Source organism: Pinus tabuliformis, chromosome 5_2 (assembly GCF_031772625.1).
Source record: "Pinus tabuliformis cultivar Carrire ecotype Pingquan chromosome 5_2, CPIR1, whole genome shotgun sequence".
NCBI classification, from domain to species: Eukaryota; Viridiplantae; Streptophyta; class Pinopsida; order Pinales; family Pinaceae; genus Pinus; species Pinus tabuliformis.
Window position 1 is genome coordinate 1,081,037,143 of NC_142306.1, and position 26,917 is coordinate 1,081,064,059.

Below are 26,917 nucleotides of genomic sequence, written 5' to 3' on the forward strand. Positions count from 1 at the left end.
AAAATCTTAAATTATATCGTTGATCACTTTGCAAGAAAGGTAATGAATATTAAATGATGTTGAATTTAAAAACCATGAGTTAGGGGTTCCCAAAAAAACTTAAATTATATGGTTGATCATTTTGAAGGAAAGGTAATAAATATTAAATGATGTTGAATTTAAAACTATAAGGTAGGAGTTGTAGAAAAATGTTGCTATACAAAATTCAGATTTCAGTTATTTTAAAGCATTTATATATCATCTCAAAATACCTCTATATTAAACATAGAAATATATGATTTAAGATTTAAAAAACAATAACCTTTAAGATTTAAAAAACAATAACCTATACCAAAGCATATTTATCATTAATATGATTTAAGATTTTAAAAACAATAACCTGTACCAAAGCATATTTATCATTAATATTGATGTAATTATACCTCGAAATTGAAGTACTAGTATGTAAGTCACTTCCCAACACACTCTATATCTATATTGAATTGAAGGTGGCCAATATTTTGGGATTTCAAAAGTTAAAAAAATAAATTTTATATTAAATTGTATTAAATATCAAAATTTAAGAACACATAGTTTTGTTAGTCATTTATTCATCCATTTAAAGAAAAAAAAGTTAATATTATTGAACTCAAATATTAAGAAGTTGATGAGGAATTGTGATGGAAACCCTAATCCCTTAAGTTGTCGCTTTGTTTCTAGGATACTTTCAGCTTCAGGATTTTTCCCAATGTTAGAAACCCTTCATTTTGGTGTTATTGTTGTAGATTTAGTAAATCAGGGGTAACTTCTTTTGTAATAATGTTCTCCCAGTATGAGGCCATCGTTCTGCATCTTTTGAAATTTTCAGTCTTTGCGAGGCCAATCTCAAGGTGCACCTTTTATATGTAGGTTAAAGCTATCGATCTTGTCTCTACACTCACAACCAGGATTCAAGATAGGACATGAATCCTCTTCGTATTTACGCGACTCATTCATGGACGAAGGCAACTTTAGGAAGGAAATTCGCTCAAAAATTACGACATAACCAAGAACCCTTTGATCTTCTTAGTTTCAAAATTAAGTGACAGAGCCAAAGGCTAGGGTGCACCCTCTTTTTCTTGGCCTTGATCCTTTAAGGATGCCCTAAAGCCAGGGTTCTCAAAATCGACTCCCAAAAATCTCTCAGGGCTAGCGTTCGTTGTGGAACATATAGAAAAAATTCCATCTATTGAGGTGGATCATCCCAAATCCATCCATTCTTGTTTAACATATGGGCGTCATGCCATTATCTGTCGTTTTAATGGGCTTTGGCCATCAACTTTTGCACTTTGAGAATGGGTGCATCAGACTTGGTCCTCGAATACAGATCTGTGTTTTTTTTAAGGGTTCTTTGTGGTATTTTTCCATAATTTAGAGGATCATCAAAGGGTTTTTCATCAAGGACTCCAGTTTTGGGGTTACTCTAGGCTCTTATTTCAACTATGGTTTCCTGAATTTAACCCTCTATCCATGACAACTCTGGCCACTCCAGTTAGGGCAAGGCTCTTTGTTGGGCGAAATAATTGTCTTCAGACTCTTTGTTGGGCGAAATAATTGTCTTCGGACTCTTTTAATTAGAAATTAATTGCACACACATAAATTGTTAATTAGGGCAGGTATTTTTATTTCAAAGTCATCATGCAAAATATATACAGGTAGAAATTAATAACTAACATTAACCAATATCAAACTCCCTCTCTAAGATCATGGCATTCAATCAAAACACAGATTGTTGTAACTCCTCACTCCTTGCACATTGAAACCATCACTGTTAAGCACTCAAGCACTTCAATCACTATGCACTCGATCAAAACACATATTGCTGTAACTCCTCACTCCTTGCACATTGAAACCATCACTGGGAAGCCCTCAAGCACTTCAATCACTATGCACACAGTGCTGAAATTGAAATCAGTCTTGCAGAATCAACATCACTCAGGTTTACACTTGCAGATTCAAGATGCTGAGGGGACTGCTCATCAATGAAACACTCCTACTGATGATTAACTCCGGGTGTCAGCATCAATTAATCTATACCCTTTAACATCTTCCGGGTAGCCGACAAATATGCAAAGCTTACTTTGTATGTCCATTGCTCTGATACCATGTAAAATCAAACTACAAACAACAGGATAGTATCAGGGTTAACCTCCATAGAGACAACGGAACTAAAAAATGAACGGAAACTCAAAACCAATAGAAGGAACAAGAGAGTCACTGCATCTGTTAATCTGTTGTCTTTGATATATAGAGTGAGACTCTCAATTTATAGCAAACTGGGAAGAGTCCAACATTTAGAAAGTTGGTTGGTAGGCATACCGAGCATTTAATAATTTACATAAGTGAACTTAAATACTGAGGATGTACACTGACATGTTGCAATGTTGCATGCTTCATCCATTTTCTAGTTGGCATCATCCACAGATTATACAGCTGTGTTTGTGTGCAAATACCTTATCTTCAGCTTTCAAAGGCCATCTATTAACACATTTGTTCTTTTAATTTGCAAAATCCACTGCTTCTTTTAGTCATAGATGCAACCTGTCATTATTACTCAAGATATGCTTGCTGGTATAGGATCAGTTGCAAAACATAGAAGATCCCCTACAATATCTGTTCAAGGTGTAATATTGAGTTGTTCAATCTTCTGTCATCGAAAGGAAAAATAAGTCCAAGCTGTTTGCTAACTATGATAATAACCTAATGAGCATCCGTTCAAATGGCATCAAAAAGTTCCTTGGTCCTTTCAAGGTTTTTTCCCTTTAGAACAGCCTGAATTAGCATGTCCCAGGCATCCAGGCCAGGACATATTTTCTTCCTTAATATTGCATTGAGGACATTTGTGATGTCTTCTGTATTAGATGACTTACAGAACCCATCTACAAGGATTGTATAAGTGAAAGTATTGGGAACACAACCCTTATCTAGCAGCTCTTCCAAAATTTGAAGAGTTTCATTAACTTTACCTGCCTTGCAGAATCCATTAATGAGCATGTTATATGTAAGCATATTCGGAACGCATCCTTTTTCCAGCATATCATCCCAGAGCTTGCAGGCCTCCTGCAATTCACCCTCTTCACAAAGCCCATTAATCAGCGTGCTGTAAGTGAGAATATTTGGTACACAATCCCTGATCATCTCGTCAAAAAGCTTCCTTGCATTATAAACACGACCTTTCTTGCAAAGCCAATAAACAAGTGTATTGTAAACGCCATTATCCGGTGTACAATTCTTATTCAGCAGCCTCTTCCACAGCTCTTCGGCATCTTCTACCTTACCCTTACCGCAGAGACCATCAACAACCTTACTACAAAGGCTTGGGCTAGGTATCAACTTTTTGTCAACCATATCATCCAACAAGCTCACAGCCTCACCGAGTTTTCCCTCTTTGCAATAGGCTTCAATGACTACGCCGTAAGTAATGTCTGTCAAAGGACAGCCATTCTCTTCCATATGATCCATAAGCTTCACAGCTTCCTGCAATTCACCTCGCTTACAATACCCATCAATCAATATCGTATACGAAACTGTATCTGGAACCCAACCCTTGCTCGAAATTTCTTCAAACAGCCTCATTGCCCTGGGCATATCCCCACGGTTGCAAAGGCAGCTCATAATTGTGCTATAAGAAACAACGTTAGGAATGCATCCCTGTTTAGGCATTTCGTCAAACACTTTGTATGCAGCCTCTAAATCACCCATTTGACACAGGGCTTTGAGGATAATATTACAGGTAAAGACATTGGGTACCACACCAATTTTTCTACAGCTCATATACAGAGAGTGCACCATGTTAAAGCGCTTGGTCTGAACCATCGCATTGAGAAGTGTATTGAAGGATCTCATAGACGGATTGCACCGAAATTCATGCATGCCAGAGAAAACCTTCATTGCTTCCTTGGGTTTATTGGTCAAACCATAGCTTCTGATCACAAAAATGAACATATTTTCACTGCATTTAACATCGTCCAGCTTTAATTGCTGCAGAACATTCTCAAGGTCTTCAAATTTCCTGGACAACGCGAGCTTTTCGATCATTTTATAGTATGTTTGGTAAGTGTGCTTGTAACCCACATGGTAGCGAGCTGCGTAGGTAAAGATGTCTAGGGCTAACCGGACGTCTTTAACGCGAGATAAAAGGCTGAGCATTCGCTTCGGGTTGAGATTTTGAGGCCAGCTAGTGATGGGGGGAGTCACAGTGGATATATTCGGCTCTTTGTCATTGGATCTGCAGAAGAAAAGGCTGCAAACGATAACCTCAAAAAGCGGGATAATGTCCTCAATCCTACCATCTCCAGATCTTCTATATTGATTTTCAAAAAATTTGACAGCCTCATTAGAGATGTCTTGTTGCGAGTGTAGATAGCCTCCCTCCCCATCATTTATCTCCCGTATAATGTTTTTTCACGTCTGGAGTTTGCGAACATGTGAAAAAATTTCGTGTTCCTATCGCCTTCTTTAAGCCGAATAGCACGGCTTTTCAATCTCCATGAAGCTTCTTCCAGATCCAAAATCTTCTGTTTTTTCATTTCTAGATCTTTAATATGGCTTCGCAAATGAAGTGGAAGCGAATGAGCAGTTAAGACGCCAGAAATTACGTCTAGTTCCATTTGAATATCCCGAAGGGCCCTCCCATTTTCCTATCTTTTCCTATATTGCCATTTCTTGACAATCTTTCTGATAGAAGAAATTTTATCAATGAAAGACATAGTAGGAGACAAATAGTCATGAGGAGGGAAATCATTCCAGGATCTTTTTATGAGATCATTAAAATCAAGATCCTCTAACCAGGACCTGTTAAACTTGAAAGGATATCCTTTCCTAATACCCTGCTCCTTCCATCTAAGAGATATTGGCCTGTGATCCGATATAAAGCAATTTTCAATGAAAGACTTTGGCATACCTAAACGATCAATGATGCTAACATGTAATATAAATCGATCTAACCTTTTTGCTATATAAGCCCCATCTATTCTACCATTATCCCAAGTTGGTTGCATCCGGGGGGGGCAAATATCGACGAGATTTCGGTGCAACATTTCATTTTTTATACGATCAGCAAGTGGGTCTTTTCTCCTACTGATTCCCCATACTTCTTCAGAATTTACGGTAACATTCAGGTCCCCCGCAATCATCAAAGAATCAATGTCAAATAATTCAGATGACAATAACTTTTCCCAAAAAGGGACCCTGTCCTTGCATGGGGCATAAATATTCAAAATATTAATAGGGCCGTCATATGCCCGGAAATAAGCAGAGATGAGGATGCCAACGAAACATTTAAAAGCCCTGGCTTTAATCCAGTCCGGGTCCCATAGAACCGCCAGTCCCCCAAACAAACCATTTGCCGCAATAGCAACAATATGCCATGAAGGAAACATTCTTTTGAAATAGGAGATTGAAGCAGGGGTTCTATGCATAGTCTCTTGAATAAGAATAATTTTAAGATGGGCCGAGTGAAAAAGGTTTTTTAGGGCCAGGAATTTTTGGTCCGCCCCAAGACCCCTAATATTCATGGAAAGAATGTAAGTCATGATGGGCCATGCTCAGGCATGCTTGCTCTAAGAGGCCCATTTTCAGATAGGTCAATGATGGGTACTTCAATAAGAGAGAGATCATGGATCGCTATGCCAGATGAGTCCATCTTGCCCCGGAAGTGTCTGCTTCCCCTGTTATTCTTTCTCCGCACAGTAATGTTCTTTGCGGAATTTGGACTAATATGTGGAGAAATAGGCTTCCTAGGTTTGTGAATCGTAAGTGGACGGACTTCAAGAGATTTTTTACACAGAGGGTAATCGAGGTCACTATCCACAGAATCTATAGGAGAGAAAACAGGGGAGTTTAGGGGAGTGACTAATATGCATGGCTCCTTCCCTTTATCGGAGGAAAGAAAAAAATTTGGGGATGGGGAGGATGATGGGATATATGTAATATGGGAAGTAGAGGGAAGATCTTGAAAGGGATGGGGAATGGGATTTGGGGGAGGAATTTCTTTGTCAGCTAGAGGCTCTAGGGGGTGCTTGCATAAATGATTATAGACCATCTGACCAATAGGGGAAGTCGACCTTCTTGAACTCTCGGGTAAAAGGTATGGGACAGAGGATTCAATTTAGGGGGAGAAAAGCCCTTAACATCATCCTTATTTAGGTGAGATATATTCCGGGTAACATTATCAACATGTGCAAACTCATTGGGAAGATTGCCCGAAATGATGGGAGATAAACCGATTGGAGAGGATAAATGGGACATACCTGAGAAAGGAGACCCCATATTTCGACCATAGAATTTAGATTGAGATTTCTCCAGATGCCGCCGTCCATGCACATTATGGCCATGTCGACGTGGACAATTTTTTATTAAATGCCCTGTTCGATGGTAGGCCGAACATCTGAAAGGGACACCCCAAAAATCAAGTCTCTGATTAATGTTTAAATCACCCCATGATAAATCTATGTGGTCAAGAAAACCACCCCTATATGCTTTTTCGATAAGAATCCATGCCACGCGTTTATTTTTCTCCCCGAGGCATTTTGGGTCCACATAAAGACATTTTCCTATTGCATTACCAATCTCAGTAAGAGTTTCCTTGGACCATAGTTCGATAGGAAGACCAGGAAGCTTGACCCATATCAAGTTGTTGGAAGGAGTGTTCCGCAAAGGATTATAGCCAATATACCATTTGTGAAGCGCAAGGAAACTTTTTCCATGGACCCATGGAAGTTTCTGAATGATTTCCAGGTCTTTCGCACTCATGAAGTGAAAGTTGTACCAATCTTTCATGAGTTTCACAATTTGCAGAATATAACCCAGTAATGATTTCCACTGTAAACCAAGCCATTTATGCATCTGAACGTCATCCATTTCAGGAAAATGCCATCGACCAACCAGAGCCCTGTCTTGAAGACCAGTTATGTGATCGAAGAGGAAGACGATATCAAGGTTTATAGCAGAAGGTGGCGGGATTGTTTTAACAGGTCTCTAGTTAATTTTACGTCTCATGGATGGCTCACCACCTTTTAATTCTTGACGCGCGGGAACATGTTGGTCATCCTCCCGCTCTTTCCTCGTATGCAACAGGTCGTCAACACCCTTCCCACAAGCCAGCAGAGTGGGGAGAACCAAATCCTCTACTAGCGTGGACTGCCAATCACTAGAAGGGATAGCAACCCCGTGGCAGGCCTCAGCCAGAATAGTGGCACGTACCATCGGAGACGTGGCCGTTGCATCTGATAAATGGTCCATGATGACCAAGAGGAAAAAAGAAAATACGACACGAACCCGGCCTCAGATAGAATACCGAGAAATCAAAAACTGATTTCTACAAGATATAATCATAAATAGAAACTGACAAACGCTGAACATTTCGATAAGGAATGATATGGCCAAGAAGGGAGGGAAAAAGATCACGTAAGGTGAAACCTAACAAGCAAAGCCTCGAAAAATAAAAAACACACTTTCCAAGAAAAGTCAAGGCCCAAAGAGGAGAGAAACCGTTCAAGCAATATAGGATATATGACGTCTGCAGCAGGTAGATAAGGCAATAGGATCAAAATTCAAAAAAGCAACAACTACTTTTGGTAGAGAGTCTGACATGACCCATCAAAAAACAATCCCCGATGAACCCGGAAAACAATGGACCAAACTTTTGAAAAGATCCAGTCCCGGAAAAAGAAACAGCCGAGATGTAGAGGTTTTCTGGCCCAGAAAAACCAGATGACAGGAGAGAGTAGGCAAGAGGCTCTCAAAGGGAAAAGATCTTCACATAATAGGAAAAACCATTAAGATTTATGCGAAACCAGGAAGGTTCAAACAGCAACAAATACACCCCTTACAAGTGCACCACCAATATCCAAATCTAAATCTAAAGTTGATGTATGGTCTTGAGATAATGCAGATATCAGATGGTCTGATAGAAAATTTATGAGGAAGATTTAGAAGGAAAGCAATAAAACCTTCTAGGATTCTATGAGAACAAAAAGAAGACATTTGCAAGATCCCACTTCGAAACCAACCGCTCTAGAAACTGTAGAGGAAGATAGATAAAGCAGATTTCTCTTCAACTTCATACAGGCTTTAAACCATGCAACTAGCTATCTAGTTGCCCTTTTAGACAAAAATTAAATGTGCATCGTGCAAAATTTAAATTAAAAAGCCAAAGAAATTAAAAGTGTGTCTACACCGAAAGCATGACACTAATAGATCTTGATGTAAGGAGCTTAAAAACTAGGCATACTAAACACCCACCATTTGTCTTAACAACCCCCACTCAGTTGGGACAACCCTATGCCTTGCGCAATTTCACATCCTATTAATCAAAATAAGAATTGTTATTGCCACTTAGTGGAGGCAATTGTAGCACCTTGTGGCTGAAAGCACTTCTAAATTAGTCAGAGTTCCATTGAAATACATAACAGTAAATAATACTGTAGCAAGAGCCATAATTTGGATGACCCCACTTTTACAATAAAGCGTCACATAAACAAGACACTTGAATCGCTTGTAGTATTTATTACATTCAAACAGACAACATATCCTTAAAACTATGAGACACATAAAAATATACTAGACAGAATAACTTAAGGATTTGAACTTCAAAAAATAAGCTAAAAACAATAGGAATTTTGATGGCATTTATGATGCCGAACAATCTAAATGTACCATAACTTGAACTGAAAAGATAAATAAAAACTTGATTTTTCAATACAGTTTGTAAGCCAAAAGAATTCACCGTAACATGGGAGACTGGATACATCCTGTTTGGAATGCTCCAAACATCTCAGGGAAAAACAGCCTACAGATATTTGAACAGAAAAAACTAGAAAGATTGCCCTTCAACTTTTGTACAAATATGCAGAACCCACTTCTGCAATTACAACTTTCCATTACATAATGTGTGTGTGTCTTTCTTTTAAGAATCATTAGCAATATCAATTCCAGAGAGTGCATACAGATATTATCTGGTACAAGGCAATATTGTGCATTGATATATTTATCTTTCATTGCAGGACAAAAGTGCATATACCACATATAGTCGCTTGTAAGGTAACACTGGAACTATCATCTATGTCTTGCATGCTTCATCCATTTTTCAGTAGGCACAATTCACAGCATGTCCATCTGTGTTTGTGTGCTAAGGGCTTACCTTCAACTTTCAAGGGTTGTATACTAATCAATGTTATCAAAACTGAACTGGTCATCAAGCCAGTCAACCCAAGAACCGGGAACTGGGCTAGAACTGGAAAAAACCAAACCGAAAAGTTGGTTGATCAAAAAATACATAAAATATTAAAATTTAAGAAAGACATATATATTCATGTGTATCCATATGAATCTAAACCATTTATACACAAATATGCAAAAATTATAATAGTGCATAAACCAAAATAGCACTTAGTGCAATATATCACTGAACCAAAATACATCAAGAAACAGGCTCTAAATGGCCTCTAGAGTCCAAAAATAAGCATAGTACTACAGTACTACAGCTACTAGTGCTAATGGCTATCATCAGAATCATCCTCCTCAGCCTCAGCCTCAGAATTAGCAGCCTCTACAATGGGATTCTGGCTTGATTTCCCTGGCCCTGAAAGTTGTGATATCTCTCCCTATGGAAGTGGGTCCAAGTCCATATAAGAAAGGTTTTCATTGTTAAATGTTAGTGTCTGAGTCTCCACAACCCATTTTGATGATGGATCAAAATCACCCAAAACTATGTTGCTTGATTCAGGGGTATTGTTCAACAATTGGTTACACCTCAACCTAAAGTTGTATCAAATATGAACCATGTCATTCAACCATTTATGCTCCAAATGGTCCCTCCCTTTAAATAGCTTTAAAAGGAACCTAGGGTCGTTTAACACACTTAATATTGTAAAAGTGCAAAATCTTGTGCTGTCTCTAATCATAGAAGCAACCTATCATTATACTCAATTTGCCAACTGAATGACAAGTCCCTCTATGTACACTTATAAGCAGGGCTGAGTTCACTCGCTGGTATAAGATCAGTTGCAAAACAGAAAAGATTCCCTGCAACCTTTGTTCAGGGCATTTGAGATTGAGTTGTTCAACCTTCTCCCATCGAAGACAAAGAGAAAGTCCAAGCTGTTTGATAGCTACGACAATCATTCAATGAGCATCCGTTGAAATGCCATCAAAAAGCTTCTCAATTCTTTCAAGGTTTCTTTCCTTTAGAACTCCCTTAATTAGCATGTCCCAGGCATCCCGGTCAGGATATATTCTTTTCTTTAAAATTGCATTGACAACCTTCGTGATATTCCCTGCCTTAGATGACTTGCGGAGTCCATCTACCAGGATTCTATATGTGAAAGTATTTGGAACACAACCCTTATCCAGCATCTCCTCCAAAATTTGATTAGCTTCATTAGCTTTACCTGCCTTACAGAATCCATTAATGAGCATGTTATATGTAAACACATTTGGAACGCATCCCTTTTCCAGCATGTCATCCCAGAGCTTGCAGGCCTCCTGCAACTCACCCTTTTCACAGAGCCCATTAATCAACGTGTTGTAAGTGACAATATTGGGTATACAGCCCCTGACCATCTCGTCGAAAAGCTTCCTTGCACCATAAACATCACCCTTCTTGCAAAGCCAATAGATAAGTGTACTGTAAACGACATTATCCGGTGTACAATTCTTGTTCAGCAATCTCTTCCACAACATTCCGGCATCTTCCACTGCACCCTCATTGCAGAGACCATCAATAACCTTACTACACAGGCTCGGGTTGGGTATCATCTTTCTATCAACCATGTTATCCAACAAGCTCACGGCCTCGCTGATCTTGCCCTCTTTGCAGTAAGCTTCAATAACTACACTGTATGTAATGTCTACGATTGGACAGCCATTCTCCTCCATATGATCCATAAGCTTCACAGCTTCCTGCAACTCTCCTCGCTTACAATGCTCATCGATCAATATCGTATATGAAACTGGATCCGGAACCCACCCCTTGCTCAAAATTTCTTCAAACAGCCTCATTGCCCCGTGCATATCCCCACGGTTGCAAAGGCATCTCATAATCGTGCTGTAAGAGACAACATTAGGACCGCATCCTTGTTTAGGCATTTCATCAAACAATTTGTATGCAGCCTCTAAATCGTCCATTTGACAAAGGGCTTTGAGGACAATATTACAGGTAAAGACATTGGGCACCACACCGATTTTTCTACAGCTGAGATACAGCGACTGCACCAAGTTATAGCGCTTGGTTTGAACCATGGCATTGAGAAGAGTGTTGAAGGATTTCACAGACGAATTACATCGAAATTCATGCATTCTGAAGTAGGTCTTCATGGCTTCCTTGGGTTTATTGGCGAAGCCATAGCTTCTGATCACGACGATGAACATACTCTCACTGCATTTCACATAGTCCTCCTTTAATTGCTGTAGGACATTCTCAAGGCCTTCAAACTCTCTGGACAATGCGAGCTTTTCGATCATTTTATAGTATGTTTCATAAGTGTGCTTGTAACCCAAATGATAGCGCGCTGCGTAGGTGAAAATGTCTAGGGCTAACTGGACATTTTGGACGCGGATTAAGAGGCGAAGCATTCGATTTGGATTGAGTTTTTGAGGCCAACTTGTGATGGGGGGCGTCACTGTGTACATCTTGGGCTCTTTGTCATTGGATTGTATGGCATTTTCTGCAGAAGAAAAGGCAGCAAACGATGATCTATAAGAGCGGAATTGAGCATTGATTACCTGGAGTTGTCTGAGAACTGCAGCCATGGTCTAGACTTCCCCTGCGTTAGCCTTCTGATACGCCTGGGGGTCAACGAAATACTACCATGCTTCGCAAGTGATGTCTGAGTTAGAAACCTACTCCATTTCAAACTACAAAAGATTGTCTAACCTGCATAGGAGCCGGATTCCGTGAAAGGAGCATTGGAATTTCAGTACTCTTAAAATACAGCCGGGTTTCGTGAAAGGAGCATCGGAATTTCTGGACTCTTAAAATACAGCGCCGGATCGCAAAGGTATAAATGAAAGTTCTTTCAACTTATAACTCGCACGCACAAGAAGATAGGAAAGGGGAGAGCTCATAGAAGCTTTTTTAATCTTAAATTTATCTATAATTATTTAATATTAGGGTGGAAATAATTGATTATCAAAATTACATTAGGGATAGGTATGAGAGGTTGGTTAGGAATATTATTAGATTTTTTTAATAATATTTAAATTAAAATTTGGAATATTATTAGATTTTTTTAATAATATTTAAATTAAAATTATATTTGTAGTGTTGTATTAAAATTTAAAAGTCTTTTTGATGGGTTAAAAGTTTATTTTTTTAAATATTAAAAATAAGATTATGGAATAGGGTATTTTAATGGTGTGATTTTCTTAATAATGAATAAACTATATTCAAGATAAGAGTTAATTATGGTTGTTTTTATTATCACTGAAGCACCAATTATAATAAATTTTATCGCTTCCCAAAAAAAATTATCGCTTTCCAAAAAAACTTAAATTATATCGTTGATCACTTTGCAGGAAAGGTAATGAATATTAAATGATGTTGAATTTAAAAACCATGAGTTAGGGGTTCCCAAAAAAACTTAAATTATATGGTTGATCATTTTGAAGGAAAGGTAATAAATATTAAATGATGTTGAATTTAAAACTATAAGGTAGGAGTTGTAGAAAAATGTTGCTATACAAAATTCAGATTTCAGTGATTTTAAAGCCTTTATATATCATCTCAAAATACCTCTATATTAAACATAGAAATATATGATTTAAGATTTAAAAAACAATAACCTTTAAGATTTAAAAAACAATAACCTATACCAAAGCATATTTATCATTAATATGATTTAAGATTTTAAAAACAATAACCTATACCAAAGCATATTTATCATTAATATTGATGTAATTATACCTCGAAATTGAAGTACTAGTATGTAAGTCACTTCCCAACACACTCTATATCTATATTGAATTGAAGGTGGCCAATATTTTGGGATTTCAAAAGTTAAAAAAATAAATTTTATATTAAATTGTATTAAATATCAAAATTTAAGAACACATAGTTTTGTTAGTCATTTATTCATCCATTTAAAGAAAAAAAAGTTAATATTATTGAACTCAAATATTAAGAAGTTGATGAGGAATTGTGATGGAAACCCTAATCCCTTAAGTTGTCGCTTTGTTTCTAGGATACTTTCAGCTTCAGGATTTTTCCCAATGTTAGAAACCCTTCATTTTGGTGTTATTGTTGTAGATTTAGTAAATCAGGGGTAACTTCTTTTGTAATAATGTTCTCCCAGTATGAGGCCATCGTTCTGCATCTTTTGAAATTTTCAGTCTTTGCGAGGCCAATCTCAAGGTGCACCTTTTATATGTAGGTTAAAGCTATCGATCTTGTCTCTACACTCACAACCAGGATTCAAGATAGGACATGAATCCTCTTCGTATTTACGCGACTCATTCATGGACGAAGGCAGCTTTAGGAAGGAAATTCGCTCAAAAATTACGACATAACCAAGAACCCTTTGATCTTCTTAGTTTCAAAATTAAGTGACAGAGCCAAAGGCTAGGGTGCACCCTCTTTTTCTTGGCCTTGATCCTTTAAGGATGCCCTAAAGCCAGGGTTCTCAAAATCGACTCCCAAAAATCTCTCAGGGCTAGCGTTCGTTGTGGAACATATAGAAAAAATTCCATCTATTGAGGTGGATCATCCCAAATCCATCCATTCTTGTTTAACATATGGGCGTCATGCCATTATCTGTCGTTTTAATGGGCTTTGGCCATCAACTTCTGCACTTTGAGAATGGGTGCATCAGACTTGGTCCTCGAATACAGATCTGTGTTTTTTTTAAGGGTTCTTTGTGGTATTTTTCCATAATTTAGAGGATCATCAAAGGGTTTTTCATCAAGGACTCCAGTTAAGGGTTCTTTGTGGTATTTTTCCATAATTTAGAGGATCATCAAAGGGTTTTTCATCAAGGACTCCAGTTTTGGGGTTACTCTAGGCTCTTATTTCAACTATGGTTTCCTGAATTTAACCCTCTATCCATGACAACTCTGGCCACTCCAGTTAGGGCAAGGCTCTTTGTTGGGCGAAATAATTGTCTTCAGACTCTTTGTTGGGCGAAATAATTGTCTTCGGACTCTTTTAATTAGAAATTAATTGCACACACATAAATTGTTAATTAGGGCAGGTATTTTTATTTCAAAGTTATCATGCAAAATATATATAGGTAGAAATTAATAACTAACATTAACCAATATCAAACTCCCTCTCTAAGATCATGGCATTCAATCAAAACACAGATTGTTGTAACTCCTCACTCCTTGCACATTGAAACCATCACTGTCAAGCACTCAAGCACTTCAATCACTATGCACTCGATCAAAACACAGATTGCTGTAACTCCTCACTCCTTGCACATTGAAACCATCACTGTGAAGCCCTCAAGCACTTCAATCACTATGCACACAGTGCTAAAATTGAAATCAATCTTGCAGAATCAACATTACTCAGGTTTACACTTGCAGATTCAAGATGCTGAGGGGACTGCTCATCAATGAAACACTCCTACTGATGATTAACTCCGGGTGTCAGCATCAATTAATCTATACCCTTTAACATCTTCCGGGTAGCCGACAAATATGCAAAGCTTACTTTGTATGTCCATTGCTCTGATACCATGTAAAATCAAACTACAAACAGCAGGATAGTATCAGGGTTAACCTCCATAGAGACAACGGAACTAAAAAATGAACGGAAACTCAAAACCAATAGAAGGAACAAGAGAGTCACTGCATCTGTTAATCTGTTGTGTCTGATATATAGAGTGAGACTCTCAATTTATAGCAAACTGGGAAGAGTCCAGCATTTAGAAAGTTGGTTGGTAGGCATACCGAGCATTTAATAATTTACATAAGTGAACTTAAATACTGAGGATGTACATTGACATGTTGCAATGTTGCATGCTTCATCCATTTTCTAGTTGGCATCATCCACAGATTATACAGCTGTGTTTGTGTGCAAATACCTTATCTTCAGCTTTCAAAGGCCATCTATTAACACATTTGTTCTTTTAATTTGCAAAATCCACTGCTTCTTTTAGTCATAGATGCAACCTGTCATTATTACTCAAGATATGCTTGCTGGTATAGGATCAGTTGCAAAACATAGAAGATCCCCTACAATATCTGTTCAAGGTGTAATATTGAGTTGTTCAATCTTCTGTCATCGAAAGGAAAAATAAGTCCAAGCTGTTTGCTAACTATGACAATAACCTAATGAGCATCCATTCAAATGGCATCAAAAAGTTCCTTGGTCCTTTCAAGGTTTTTTCCCTTTAGAACAGCCTGAATTAGCATGTCCCAGGCATCCAGGCCAGGACATATTTTCTTCCTCAATATTGCATTGAGGACATTTGTGATGTCTTCTGTATTAGATGACTTACAGAACCCATCTACAAGGATTGTATAAGTGAAAGTATTGGGAACACAACCCTTATCTAGCAGCTCTTCCAAAATTTGAAGAGTTTCATTAACTTTACCTGCCTTGCAGAATCCATTAATGAGCATGTTATATGTAAACATATTCGAAACGCATCCTTTTTCCAGCATATCATCCCAGAGCTTGCAGGCCTCCTGCAATTCACCCTCTTCACAAAGCCCATTAATCAGCGTGCTGTAAGTGAGAATATTTGGTACACAATCCCTGATCATCTCGTCAAAAAGCTTCCTTGCATTATAAACACGACCTTTCTTGCAAAGCCAATAAATAAGTGTATTGTAAACGCCATTATCGGTGTACAATTCTTATTCAGCAGCCTCTTCCACAGCTCTTCGGCATCTTCTACCTTACCCTTACCGCAGAGACCATCAACAACCTTACTACAAAGGCTTGGGCTAGGTATCAACTTTTTGTCAACCATATCATCCAACAAGCTCACAGCCTCACCGAGTTTTCCCTCTTTGCAATAGGCTTCAATGACTACGCCATAAGTAATGTCTGTCAAAGGACAGCCATTCTCTTCCATATGATCCATAAGCTTCACAGCTTCCTGCAATTCACCTCGCTTACAATACCCATCAATCAATATTGTATACGAAACTGTATCTGGAACCCAACCCTTGCTCGAAATTTCTTCAAACAGCCTCATTGCCCTGGGCATATCCCCACGGTTGCAAAGGCAACTCATAATTGTGCTATAAGAAACAACGTTAGGAATGCATCCCTGTTTAGGCATTTCGTCAAACACTTTGTATGCAGCCTCTAAATCACCCGTTTGACACAGGGATTTGAGGATAATATTACAGGTAAAGACATTGGGTACCACACCAATTTTTCTACAGCTCATATACAGAGAGTGCACCATGTTAAAGCGCTTGGTCTGAATCATCGCATTGAGAAGTGTATTGAAGGATCTCACAGACCGATTGCACCGAAATTCATGCATGCCAGAGAAAACCTTCATTTCTTCCTTGGGTTTATTGGTCAAACCATAGCTTCTGATCACAAAAATGAACATATTTTCACTGCATTTAACATCGTCCAGCTTTAATTGCTGCAGAACATTCTCAAGGTCTTCAAATTTCCTGGACAACGCGAGCTTTTCGATCATTTTATAGTATGTTTGGTAAGTGTGCTTGTAACCCACATGGTAGCGAGCTGCGTAGGTAAAGATGTCTAGGGCTAACCGGACGTCTTTAACGCGAGATAAAAGGCTGAGCATTCGCTTCGGGTTGAGATTTTGAGGCCAGCTAGTGATGGGGGGAGTCACAGTGGATATATTCGGCTCTTTGTCATTGGATTGTACGTCATTTTCTGCAGAAGAAAAGGCTGCAAACGATAACCTCAAAAAGCGGGATAATGTCCTCAATCCTACCATCTCCGATCTTCTATATTGATTTTCAAAAAATTTGACAGCCTCATTAGAGATGTCTTGTTGCGAGAGTAGATAGCCTCCCTCCCCATCATTTATCTCCCGTATAATGTTTTTTCACGTCTGGAGTTTGCGAACATGTGAAAAAATTTCGTGTTCCTATCGCCTTCTTTAAGCCGAATAGCACGGCTTTTCAATCTCCATGAGGCTTCTTCCAAATCCAAAATCTTCTGTTTTTTCATTTCTAGATCTTTAATATGGCTTCGCAAATGAAGTGGAAGCGAATGAGCAGTTAAGACGCCAGAAATTACGTCTAGTTCCATTTGAATATCCCGAAGGGCCCTCCCGTTTTCCTATCTTTTCTTATATTGCCATTTCTTGACAATATTTCTGATAGAAGAAATTTTATCAATGAAAGACATAGTAGGAGAAAAATAGTCATGTGGAGGGAAATCATTCCAGGATCTTTTTATGAGATCATTAAAATCAAGATCCTCTAACCAGGACCTGTTAAACTTGAAAGGACATCCTTTCCTAATACCCTGCTCCTTCCATCAAAGAGATATCGGCCTGTGATCCGATATAAAGCAATATTCAATGAAAGACTTCGGCATACCTAAACTATCAATGATGCTAACATGTAATATAAATCGATCTAGCCTTTTTGCTATATATGCCCCATTTATTCTACCATTATCCCAAGTAGGTTGCATCCGGGGGGGGGGGGGGGGGGGGCAAATATCGACGAGATTTCGGTGCAGCATTTCATTTTTTATACGATCAGCAAGTGGGTCTTTTCTCCTACTGATTCCCCATACTTCTTCAGAATTTACGGTAACATTCAGGTCCCCCGCAATCATCAAAGAATCAATGTCAAATAATTCAGATGACAATAACTTTTCCCAAAAAGGGACCCTGTCCTTGCATAGGGCATAAATATTCAAAATATTAATAGGGCCGTCATATGCCCGGAAATAAGCAGAGATGAGGATGCCAACGAAACATTTAAAAGCCCTGGCTTTAATCCAGTCCGGGTCCCATAGAACCGCCAGTCCCCCAAACAAACCATTTGCCGCAATAGCAACAATATGCCATGAAGGAAACATTCTTTTGAAATAGGAGATTGAAGCAGGGGTTCTATGCATAGTCTCTTGAATAAGAATAATTTTAAGATGGGCCGAGTGAAAAAGGTTTTTTAGGGCCAGGAATTTTTGGTCCGCCCCAAGCCCCTAATATTCATGGAAAGAATGTAAGTCATGATGGGCCATGCTCAGGCATGCTTGCTCTAAGAGGCCCATTTTCAGATAGGTCAATGATGGGTACTTCAATAAGAGAGAGATCATGGATCGCTATGCCAGATGAGTCCATCCTGCCCCGGAAGTGTCTGCTTCCCCTGTTATTCTTTCTCCGCACAGTAATGTTCTTTGCGGAATTTGGACTAATATGTGGAGAAATAGGCTTCCTAGGTTTGTGAATCGTAAGTGGACGGACTTCAAGAGATTTTTTACACAGAGGGTAATCGAGGTCACTATCCACAGAATCTATAGGAGAGAAAACAGGGGAGTTTAGGGGAGTGACTAATATGCATGGCTCCTTCCCTTTATCGGAGGAAAGAAAAAAATTTGGGGATGGGGAGGATGATGGGATATATGTAATATGGGAAGTAGAGGGAAGATCTTGAAAGGGATGGGGAATGGGATTTGGGGGAGGAATTTCTTTGTCAGCTAGAGGCTCTAGGGGGTGCTTGCATAAATGATTATAAACCATCTGACCAATATGGGAAGTCGACCTTCTTGAACTCTCGGGTAAAAGGTATGGGACAGAGGATTCAATTTAGGGGGAGAAAAGCCCTTAACATCATCCTTATTTAGGTGAGATATATTTCGGGTAACATTATCAACATGTGCAAACTCATTGGGAAGATTGCCCGAAATGATGGGAGATAAACCGATTGGAGAGGATAAATGGGACATACCTGAGAAAGGAGACCCCATATTTCGACCATAGAATTTAGATTGAGATTTCTCCAGATGCCGCCGTCCATGCACATTATGGCCATGTCGACGTGGACAATTTTTTATTAAATGCCCTGTTCGATGGTAGGCCGAACATATGAAAGGGACACCCCAAAAATCAAGTCTCTGATTAATGTTTAAATCACCCCATGATAAATCTATGTGGTCAAGAAAACCACCCCTATATGCTTTTTCGATAAGAATCCATGCCACGCGTTTATTTTTCTCCCCGAGGCATTTTGGGTCCACATAAAGACATTTTCCTATTGCATTACCAATCTCAGTAAGAGTTTCCTTGGACCATAGTTCGATAGGAAGACCAGGAAGCTTGACCCATATCAAGTTGTTGGAAGGAGTGTTCCGCAAAGGATTATAGCCAATATACCATTTGTGAAGCGCAAGGAAACTTTTTCCATGGACCCATGGAAGTTTCTGAATGATTTCCAGGTCTTTCGCACTCATGAAGTGAAAGTTGTACCAATCTTTCATGAGTTTCACAATTTGCAGAATATAACCCAGTAATGATTTCCACTGTAAACCAAGCCATTTATGCATCTGAATGTCATCCATTTCAGGAAAATGCCATCGACCAACCAGAGCCCTGTCTTGAAGACCAGTTATGTGATCGAAGAGGAAGACGATATCAAGGTTTATAGCAGAAGGTGGCGGGATAGTTTTAACAGGTCTCTAGTTAATTTTACGTCTCATGGATGGCTCACCACCTTTTAATTCCTGACGCGCGGGAACATGTTGGTCATCCTCCCGCTCTTTCCTCGTATGCAACAGGTCGTCAACACCCTTCCCACAAGCCAGCAGAGTGGGGAGAACCAAATCCTCTACTAGCGTGGACTGCCAATCACTAGAAGGGATAGCAACCCCGTGGCAGGCCTCAGCCAGAATAGTGGCACGTACCATCGGAGACGTGGCCGTTGCATATGATAAATGGTCCATGATGACCAAGAGGAAAAAAGAAAATACGACACGAACCCGGCCTCAGATAGAATACCGAGAAATCAAACACTGATTTCCACAAGATATAATCATAAATAGAAACTGACAAACGCTGAACATTCCGATAAGGAATGATATGGCCAAGAAGGGAGGGAAAAATATCACGTAAGGTGAAACCTGACAAGCAAAGCCTCGAAAAATAAAAAACACACTTTCCAAGAAAAGTCAAGGCCCAAAGAGGAGAGAAACCGTCAAGCAATATAGGATATATGACGTCTGCAGCAGGTAGATAAGGCAATAGGATCAAAATTCAAAAAAACAACAACTACTTTTGGTAGAGAGTCTGACATGACCCATCAAAAAACAATCCCCGATGAACCCGGAAAACAATGGACCAAACTTTTGAAAAGATCCAGTCCCGGAAAAAGAAACAGCCGAGATGTAGAGGTTTTCTGGCCCAGAAAAACCAGATGACAGGAGAGAGTAGGCAAGAGGCTCTCAAAGGGAAAAGATCTTCACATAATAGGAAAAACCATTAAGATTTATGCGAAACCAGGAAGGTTCAAAGTTCAAACAGCAACAAATACACCCCTTACAAGTGCACCACCAATATCCAAATCTAAATCTAAAGTTGATGCATGGTCTTGAGATAATGCAGATATCAGATGGTCTGATAGAAAATTTATGAGGAAGATTTAGAAGGAAAGCAATAAAACCTTCTAGGATTCTATGAGAACAAAAAGAAGACATTTGCAAGATCCCACTTCGAAACCAACCGCTCTAGAAACTGTAGAGCAAGATAGATAAAGCAGATTTCTCCTCAACTTCATACAGGCTTTAAACCATGCAACTAGCTATCTAGTTGCCCTTTTAGACAAAAATTAAATGTGCATCGTGCAAAATTTAAATTAAAAAGCCAAAGAAATTAAAAGTGTGTCTACACCGAAAGCATGACACTAATAGATCTTGATGTAAGGAGCTTAAAAACTAGGCATACTAAACACCCACCATTTGTCTTAACAACCCCCACTCAGTTGGGACAACCCTATGCCTTGCGCAATTTCACATCCTATTAATCAAAATAAGAATTGTTATTGCCACTTAGTGGAGGCAATTGTAGCACCTTGTGGCTGAAAGCACTTCTAAATTAGTCAGAGTTCCATTGAAATACATAACAGTAAATAATACTGTAGCAAGAGCCATAATTTGGATGACCCCACTTTTACAATAAAGCGTCACATAAACAAGACACTTGAATCGCTTGTAGTATTTATTACATTCAAACAAACAACATATCCTTAAAACTATGAGACACATAAAAATATACTAGACAGAATAACTTAAGGATTTGAACTTCAAAAAATAAGCTAAAAACAATAAGAATTTTGATGGCATTTATGATGCCGAACAATCTAAATGTACCATAACTTGAACTGAAAAGATAAATAAAAACTTGATTTTTCAATACAGTTTGAAAGCCAAAAGAATTCACCGTAACATGGGAGACTGGATACATCCTGTTTGGAATGCTCCAAACATCTCAGGGAAAAACAGCCCACAGATATTTGAACAGAAAAAACTAGAAAGATTGCCCTTCAACTTTTGTACAAATATGCAGAACCCACTTCTGCAATTACAACTTTCCATTACATAATGTGTGTGTGTCTTTCTTTTAAGAATCATTAGCAATATCAATTCCAGAGAGTGCATACAGATATTATCTGGTACAAGGCAATATTGTGCATTGATATATTTATCTTTCATTGCAGGACAAAAGTGCATATACCACATATAGTCGCTTGTAAGGTAATACTGGAACTATCATCTATGTCTTGCATGCTTCATCCATTTTTCAGTAGGCACCATTCACAGCATGTCCATCTGTGTTTGTGTGCTAAGGGCTTACCTTCAGCTTTCAAGGGTTGTATACTAATCAATGTTATCAAAATTGAACTGGTCATCAAGCCAGTCAACCCAAGAACTGGGAACTGGGCTAGAACTGGAAAAAACCAAACCGAAAAGTTGGTTGATCAAAAAATACATAAAATATTAAAATTTAAGAAAGACATATATATTCATGTGTATCCATATGAATCTAAACCATTTATACACAAATATGCAAAAATTATAATAGTGCATAAACCAAAATAGCACTTAGTGCAATATATCACTGAACTAAAATACATCAAGAAACAGGCTCTAAATGGCCTCTAGAGTCCAAAAATAAGCATAGTACTACAGTACTACAGCTACTAGTGCTAATGGCTATCATCAGAATCATCCTCCTCAGCCTCAGCCTCAGAATTAGCAGCCTCTACAATGGGATTCTGGCTTGATTTCCCTGGCCCTGAAAGTTGTGATATCTCTCCCTATGGAAGTGGGTCCAAGTCCATATAAGAAAGGTTTTCATTGTTAAATGTTAGTGTCTGAGTCTCCACAACCCATTTTGATGATGGATCAAAATCACCCAAAACTATGTTGCTTGATTCAGGGGTATTGTTCAACAATTGGTTACACCTCAACCTAAAGTTGTATCAAATATGAACCATGTCATTCAACCATTTTTGCTCCTAATGGTCCCTCCCTTTAAATAGCTTTAAAAGGAACCTAGGGTCGTTTCACACACTTAATATTGTAAAAGTGCAAAATCTTGTGCTGTCTCTAATCATAGAAGCAACCTATCATTATACTCAATTTGCCAACTGAATGACAAGTCCCTCTATGTACACTTGTAAGCAGGGCTGAGTTCACTCGCTGGTATAAGATCAGTTGCAAAACAGAAAAGATTCCCTGCAACCTTTGTTCAGGGCATTTGAGATTGAGTTGTTCAACCTTCTCCCATCGAAGACAAAGAGAAAGTCCAAGCTGTTTGATAGCTACGACAATCATTCAATGAGCATCCGTTGAAATGCCATCAAAAAGCTTCTCAATTCTTTCAAGGTTTCTTTCCTTTAGAACTCCCTTAATTAGCATGTCCCAGGCATCCCGGTCAGGATATATTCTTTTCTTTAAAATTGCATTGACAACCTTCGTGATATTCCCTGCCTTATATGACTTGCGGAGTCCATCTACCAGGATTCTATATGTGAAAGTATTTGGAACACAACCCTTATCCAGCATCTCCTCCAAAATTTGATTAGCTTCATTAGCTTTACCTGCCTTACAGAATCCATTAATGAGCATGTTGTATGTAAACACATTTGGAACGCATCCCTTTTCCAGCATGTCATCCCAGAGCTTGCAGGCCTCCTGCAACTCACCCTTTTCACAGAGCCCATTAATCAACGTGTTGTAAGTGACAATATTGGGTATACAGCCCCTGACCATCTCGTCGAAAAGCTTCCTTGCACCATAAACATCACCCTTCTTGCAAAGCCAATAGATAAGTGTACTGTAAACGACATTATCCGGTGTACAATTATTGTTCAGCAATCTCTTCCACAACATTCCGGCATCTTCCACTGCACCCTCATTGCAGAGACCATCAATAACCTTACTACACAGGCTCGGGTTGGGTATCATCTTTCTATCAACCATGTTATCCAACAAGCTCACGGTCTCGCTGATCTTGCCCTCTTTGCAGTAAGCTTCAATAACTACACTGTATGTAATGTCTACGATTGGACAGCCATTCTCCTCCATATGATCCATAAGCTTCACAGCTTCCTGCAACTCTCCTCGCTTACAATGCTCATCGATCAATATCGTATATGAAACTGGATCCGGAACCCACCCCTTGCTCAAAATTTCTTCAAACAGCCTCATTGCCCCGTGCATATCCCCACGGTTGCAAAGGCATCTCATAATCGTGCTGTAAGAGACAACATTAGGACCGCATCCTTGTTTAGGCATTTCATCAAACAATTTGTATGCAGCCTCTAAATCGCCCATTTGACAAAGGGCTTTGAGGACAATATTACAGGTAAAGACATTGGGCACCACACCGATTTTTCTACAGCTGAGATACAGCGACTGCACCAAGTTATAGCGCTTGGTTTGAACCATGGCATTGAGAAGAGTGTTGAAGGATTTCACAGACGAATTACATCGAAATTCATGCATTCTGAAGTAGGTCTTCATGGCTTCCTTGGGTTTATTGGCGAAGCCATAGCTTCTGATCACGACGATGAACATACTCTCACTGCATTTCACATCGTCCTCCTTTAATTGCTGCAGGACATTCTCAAGGCCTTCAAACTCTCTGGACAATGCGAGCTTTTCGATCATTTTATAGTATGTTTCATAAGTGTGCTTGTAACCCAAATGATAGCGTGCTGCGTAGGTGAAAATGTCTAGGGCTAACTGGACATTTTGGACGCAGATTAAGAGGCGAAGCATTCGATTTGGATTGAGTTTTTGAGGCCAACTTGTGATGGGGAGCGTCACTGTGTACATCTTGGGCTCTTTGTCATTGGATTGTATGGCATTTTCTGCAGAAGAAAAGGCAGCAAACGATGATCTATAAGAGCGGAATTGAGCATTGATTACCTGGAGTTGTCTGAGAACTGCAGCCATGGTCTAGACTTCCCCTGCGTTAGCCTTCTGATACGCCTGGGGGTCAACGAAATACTACCATGCTTCGCAAGTGATGTCTGAGTTATAAACCTACTCCATTTCAAACTACAAAAGATTGTCTAACCTGCATAGGAGCCGGATTCCGTGAAAGGAGCATTGGAATTTCAGGACTCTTAAAATACAGCCGGGTTTCGTGAAAGGAGCATCGGAATTTTCCGGATCGCAAAGGTATAAATGAAAGTTCTTTCAACTTATAACTCGCACGCACAAGAAGATAGGAAAGGGGAGAGCTCATAGAAGCTTTTTTAATCTTAAATTTATCTATAATTATTTAATATTAGGGTGTAAATAATTGATTATCAAAATTACATTAGGGATAGGTATGAGAGGTTGGTTAGGAATATTATTAGATTTTTTTAATAATATTTAAATTAAAATTATATTTGTAGTGTTGTATTAAAATTTAAAAGTCTTTTTGATGGGTTAAAAGTTTATTTTTTTAAATATTAAAAATAAGATGATTATGGAATAGGGTATTTTAATGGTGTGATTTTCTTAATAATGAATAAACTATATTCAAGATAAGAGTTAATTATGGTTGTTTTTATTATCACTGAAGCACCAATTATAATAAATTTTATCGCTTCCCAAAAAAAATTATCGCTTTCCAAAAAAACTTAAATTATATCGTTGATCACTTTGCAGGAAAGGTAATGAATATTAAATGATGTTGAATTTAAAAACTATGAGTTAGGGGTTCCCAAAAAAACTTAAATTATATGGTTGATCATTTTGAAGGAAAGGTAATAAATATTAAATGATGTTGAATTTAAAACTATAAGGTAGGAGTTGTAGAAAAATGTTGCTATACAAAATTCAGATTTCAGTTATTTTAAAGCCTTTATATATCATCTCAAAATACCTCTATATTAAACATAGAAATATATGATTTAAGATTTAAAAAACAATAACCTATACCAAAGCATATTTATCATTAATATGATTTAAGATTTTAAAAACAATAACCTATACCAAAGCATATTTATCATTAATATTGATGTAATTATGCCTCGAAATTGAAGTACTAGTATGTAAGTCACTTCCCAACACACTCTATATCTATATTGAATTGAAGGTGGCCAATATTTTGGGATTTCAAAAGTTAAAAAAATAAATTTTATATTAAATTGTATTAAATATCAAAATTTAAGAACACATAGTTTTGTTAGTCATTTATTCATCCATTTAAAGAAAAAAAAGTTAATATTATTGAACTCAAATATTAAGAAGTTGATGAGGAATTGTGATGGAAACCCTAATCCCTTAAGTTGTCGCTTTGTTTCTAGGATACTTTCAGCTTCAGGATTTTCCCAATGTTAGAAACCCTTCATTTTGGTGTTATTGTTGTAGATTTAGTAAATCAGGGGTAACTTCTTTTGTAATAATGTTCTCCCAGTATGAGGCCATCGTTCTGCATCTTTTGAAATTTTCAGTCTTTGTGAGGCCAATCTCAAGGTGCACCTTTTATATGTAGGTTAAAGCTATCGATCTTGTCTCTACACTCACAACCAGGATTCAAGATAGGACATGAATCCTCTTCGTATTTACGCGACTCATTCATGGACGAAGGCAGCTTTAGGAAGGAAATTCGCTCAAAAATTACGACATAACCAAGAACCCTTTGATCTTCTTAGTTTCAAAATTAAGTGACAGAGCCAAAGGCTAGGGTGCACCCTCTTTTTCTTGGCCTTGATCCTTTAAGGATGCCCTAAAGCCAGGGTTCTCAAAATCGACTCCCAAAAATCTCTCAGGGCTAGCGTTCGTTGTGGAACATATAGAAAAAATTCCATCTATTGAGGTGGATCATCCCAAATCCATCCATTCTTGTTTAACATATGGGCGTCATGCCATTATCTGTCGTTTTAATGGGCTTTGGCCATCAACTTCTGCACTTTGAGAATGGGTGCATCAGACTTGGTCCTCGAATACAGATCTGTGTTTTTTTTAAGGGTTCTTTGTGGTATTTTTCCATAATTTAGAGGATCATCAAAGGGTTTTTCATCAAGGACTCCAGTTAAGGGTTCTTTGTGGTATTTTTCCATAATTTAGAGGATCATCAAAGGGTTTTTCATCAAGGACTCCAGTTTTGGGGTTACTCTAGGCTCTTATTTCAACTATGGTTTCCTGAATTTAACCCTCTATCCATGACAACTCTGGCCACTCCAGTTAGGGCAAGGCTCTTTGTTGGGCGAAATAATTGTCTTCAGACTCTTTTAATTAGAAATTAATTGCACACACATAAATTGTTAATTAGGGCAGGTATTTTTATTTCAAAGTTATCATGCAAAATATATACAGGTAGAAATTAATAACTAACATTAACCAATATCAAACTCCCTCTCTAAGATCATGGCATTCAATCAAAACACAGATTGTTGTGACTCCTCACTCCTTGCACATTGAAACCATCACTGTCAAGCACTCAAGCACTTCAATCACTATGCACTCGATCAAAACACAGATTGCTGTAACTCCTCACTCCTTGCACAT

The 26,917-nt window shown here is 38.4% G+C and overlaps 4 protein-coding genes and 1 pseudogene across 4 annotated transcripts; all 5 read right to left on the reverse strand.

Annotated features, from left to right (window-relative positions):
* Positions 1–2,441: 2,441 nt before the first annotated feature.
* LOC149162990 (uncharacterized) lies at positions 2,442–4,628 on the reverse strand. The gene is made up of 2 exons (XM_089435321.1): positions 4,472–4,628; positions 2,442–4,364 (listed from the first exon to the last, which is right to left on the reverse strand). Exons 1-2 carry the CDS (start codon positions 4,626–4,628, stop codon positions 2,734–2,736), a joined length of 1,788 nt encoding a protein of 595 aa, XP_089291447.1. The 3' UTR covers positions 2,442–2,733.
* Positions 4,629–4,658: 30 nt separating this feature from the next.
* On the reverse strand, positions 4,659–5,438 carry LOC149162991 (uncharacterized). The gene has a single exon (XM_089435322.1). The coding sequence runs from the start codon at positions 5,436–5,438 to the stop codon at positions 4,659–4,661; it is 780 nt and encodes a 259-aa protein (XP_089291448.1).
* A 4,657-nt stretch (positions 5,439–10,095) lies between these two features.
* LOC149162992 (uncharacterized) lies at positions 10,096–12,019 on the reverse strand. The gene has a single exon (XM_089435866.1). It carries the CDS (start codon positions 11,767–11,769, stop codon positions 10,144–10,146), a length of 1,626 nt encoding a protein of 541 aa, XP_089291992.1. The 5' UTR covers positions 11,770–12,019; the 3' UTR covers positions 10,096–10,143.
* Positions 12,020–15,042: 3,023 nt separating this feature from the next.
* Positions 15,043–16,892, reverse strand: LOC149162993 (uncharacterized; annotated as a pseudogene).
* Positions 16,893–22,693: 5,801 nt separating this feature from the next.
* LOC149162994 (uncharacterized) lies at positions 22,694–24,604 on the reverse strand. Its single transcript, XM_089435867.1, has one exon. The coding sequence runs from the start codon at positions 24,365–24,367 to the stop codon at positions 22,742–22,744; it is 1,626 nt and encodes a 541-aa protein (XP_089291993.1). The 5' UTR covers positions 24,368–24,604; the 3' UTR covers positions 22,694–22,741.
* Positions 24,605–26,917: the final 2,313 nt, after the last annotated feature.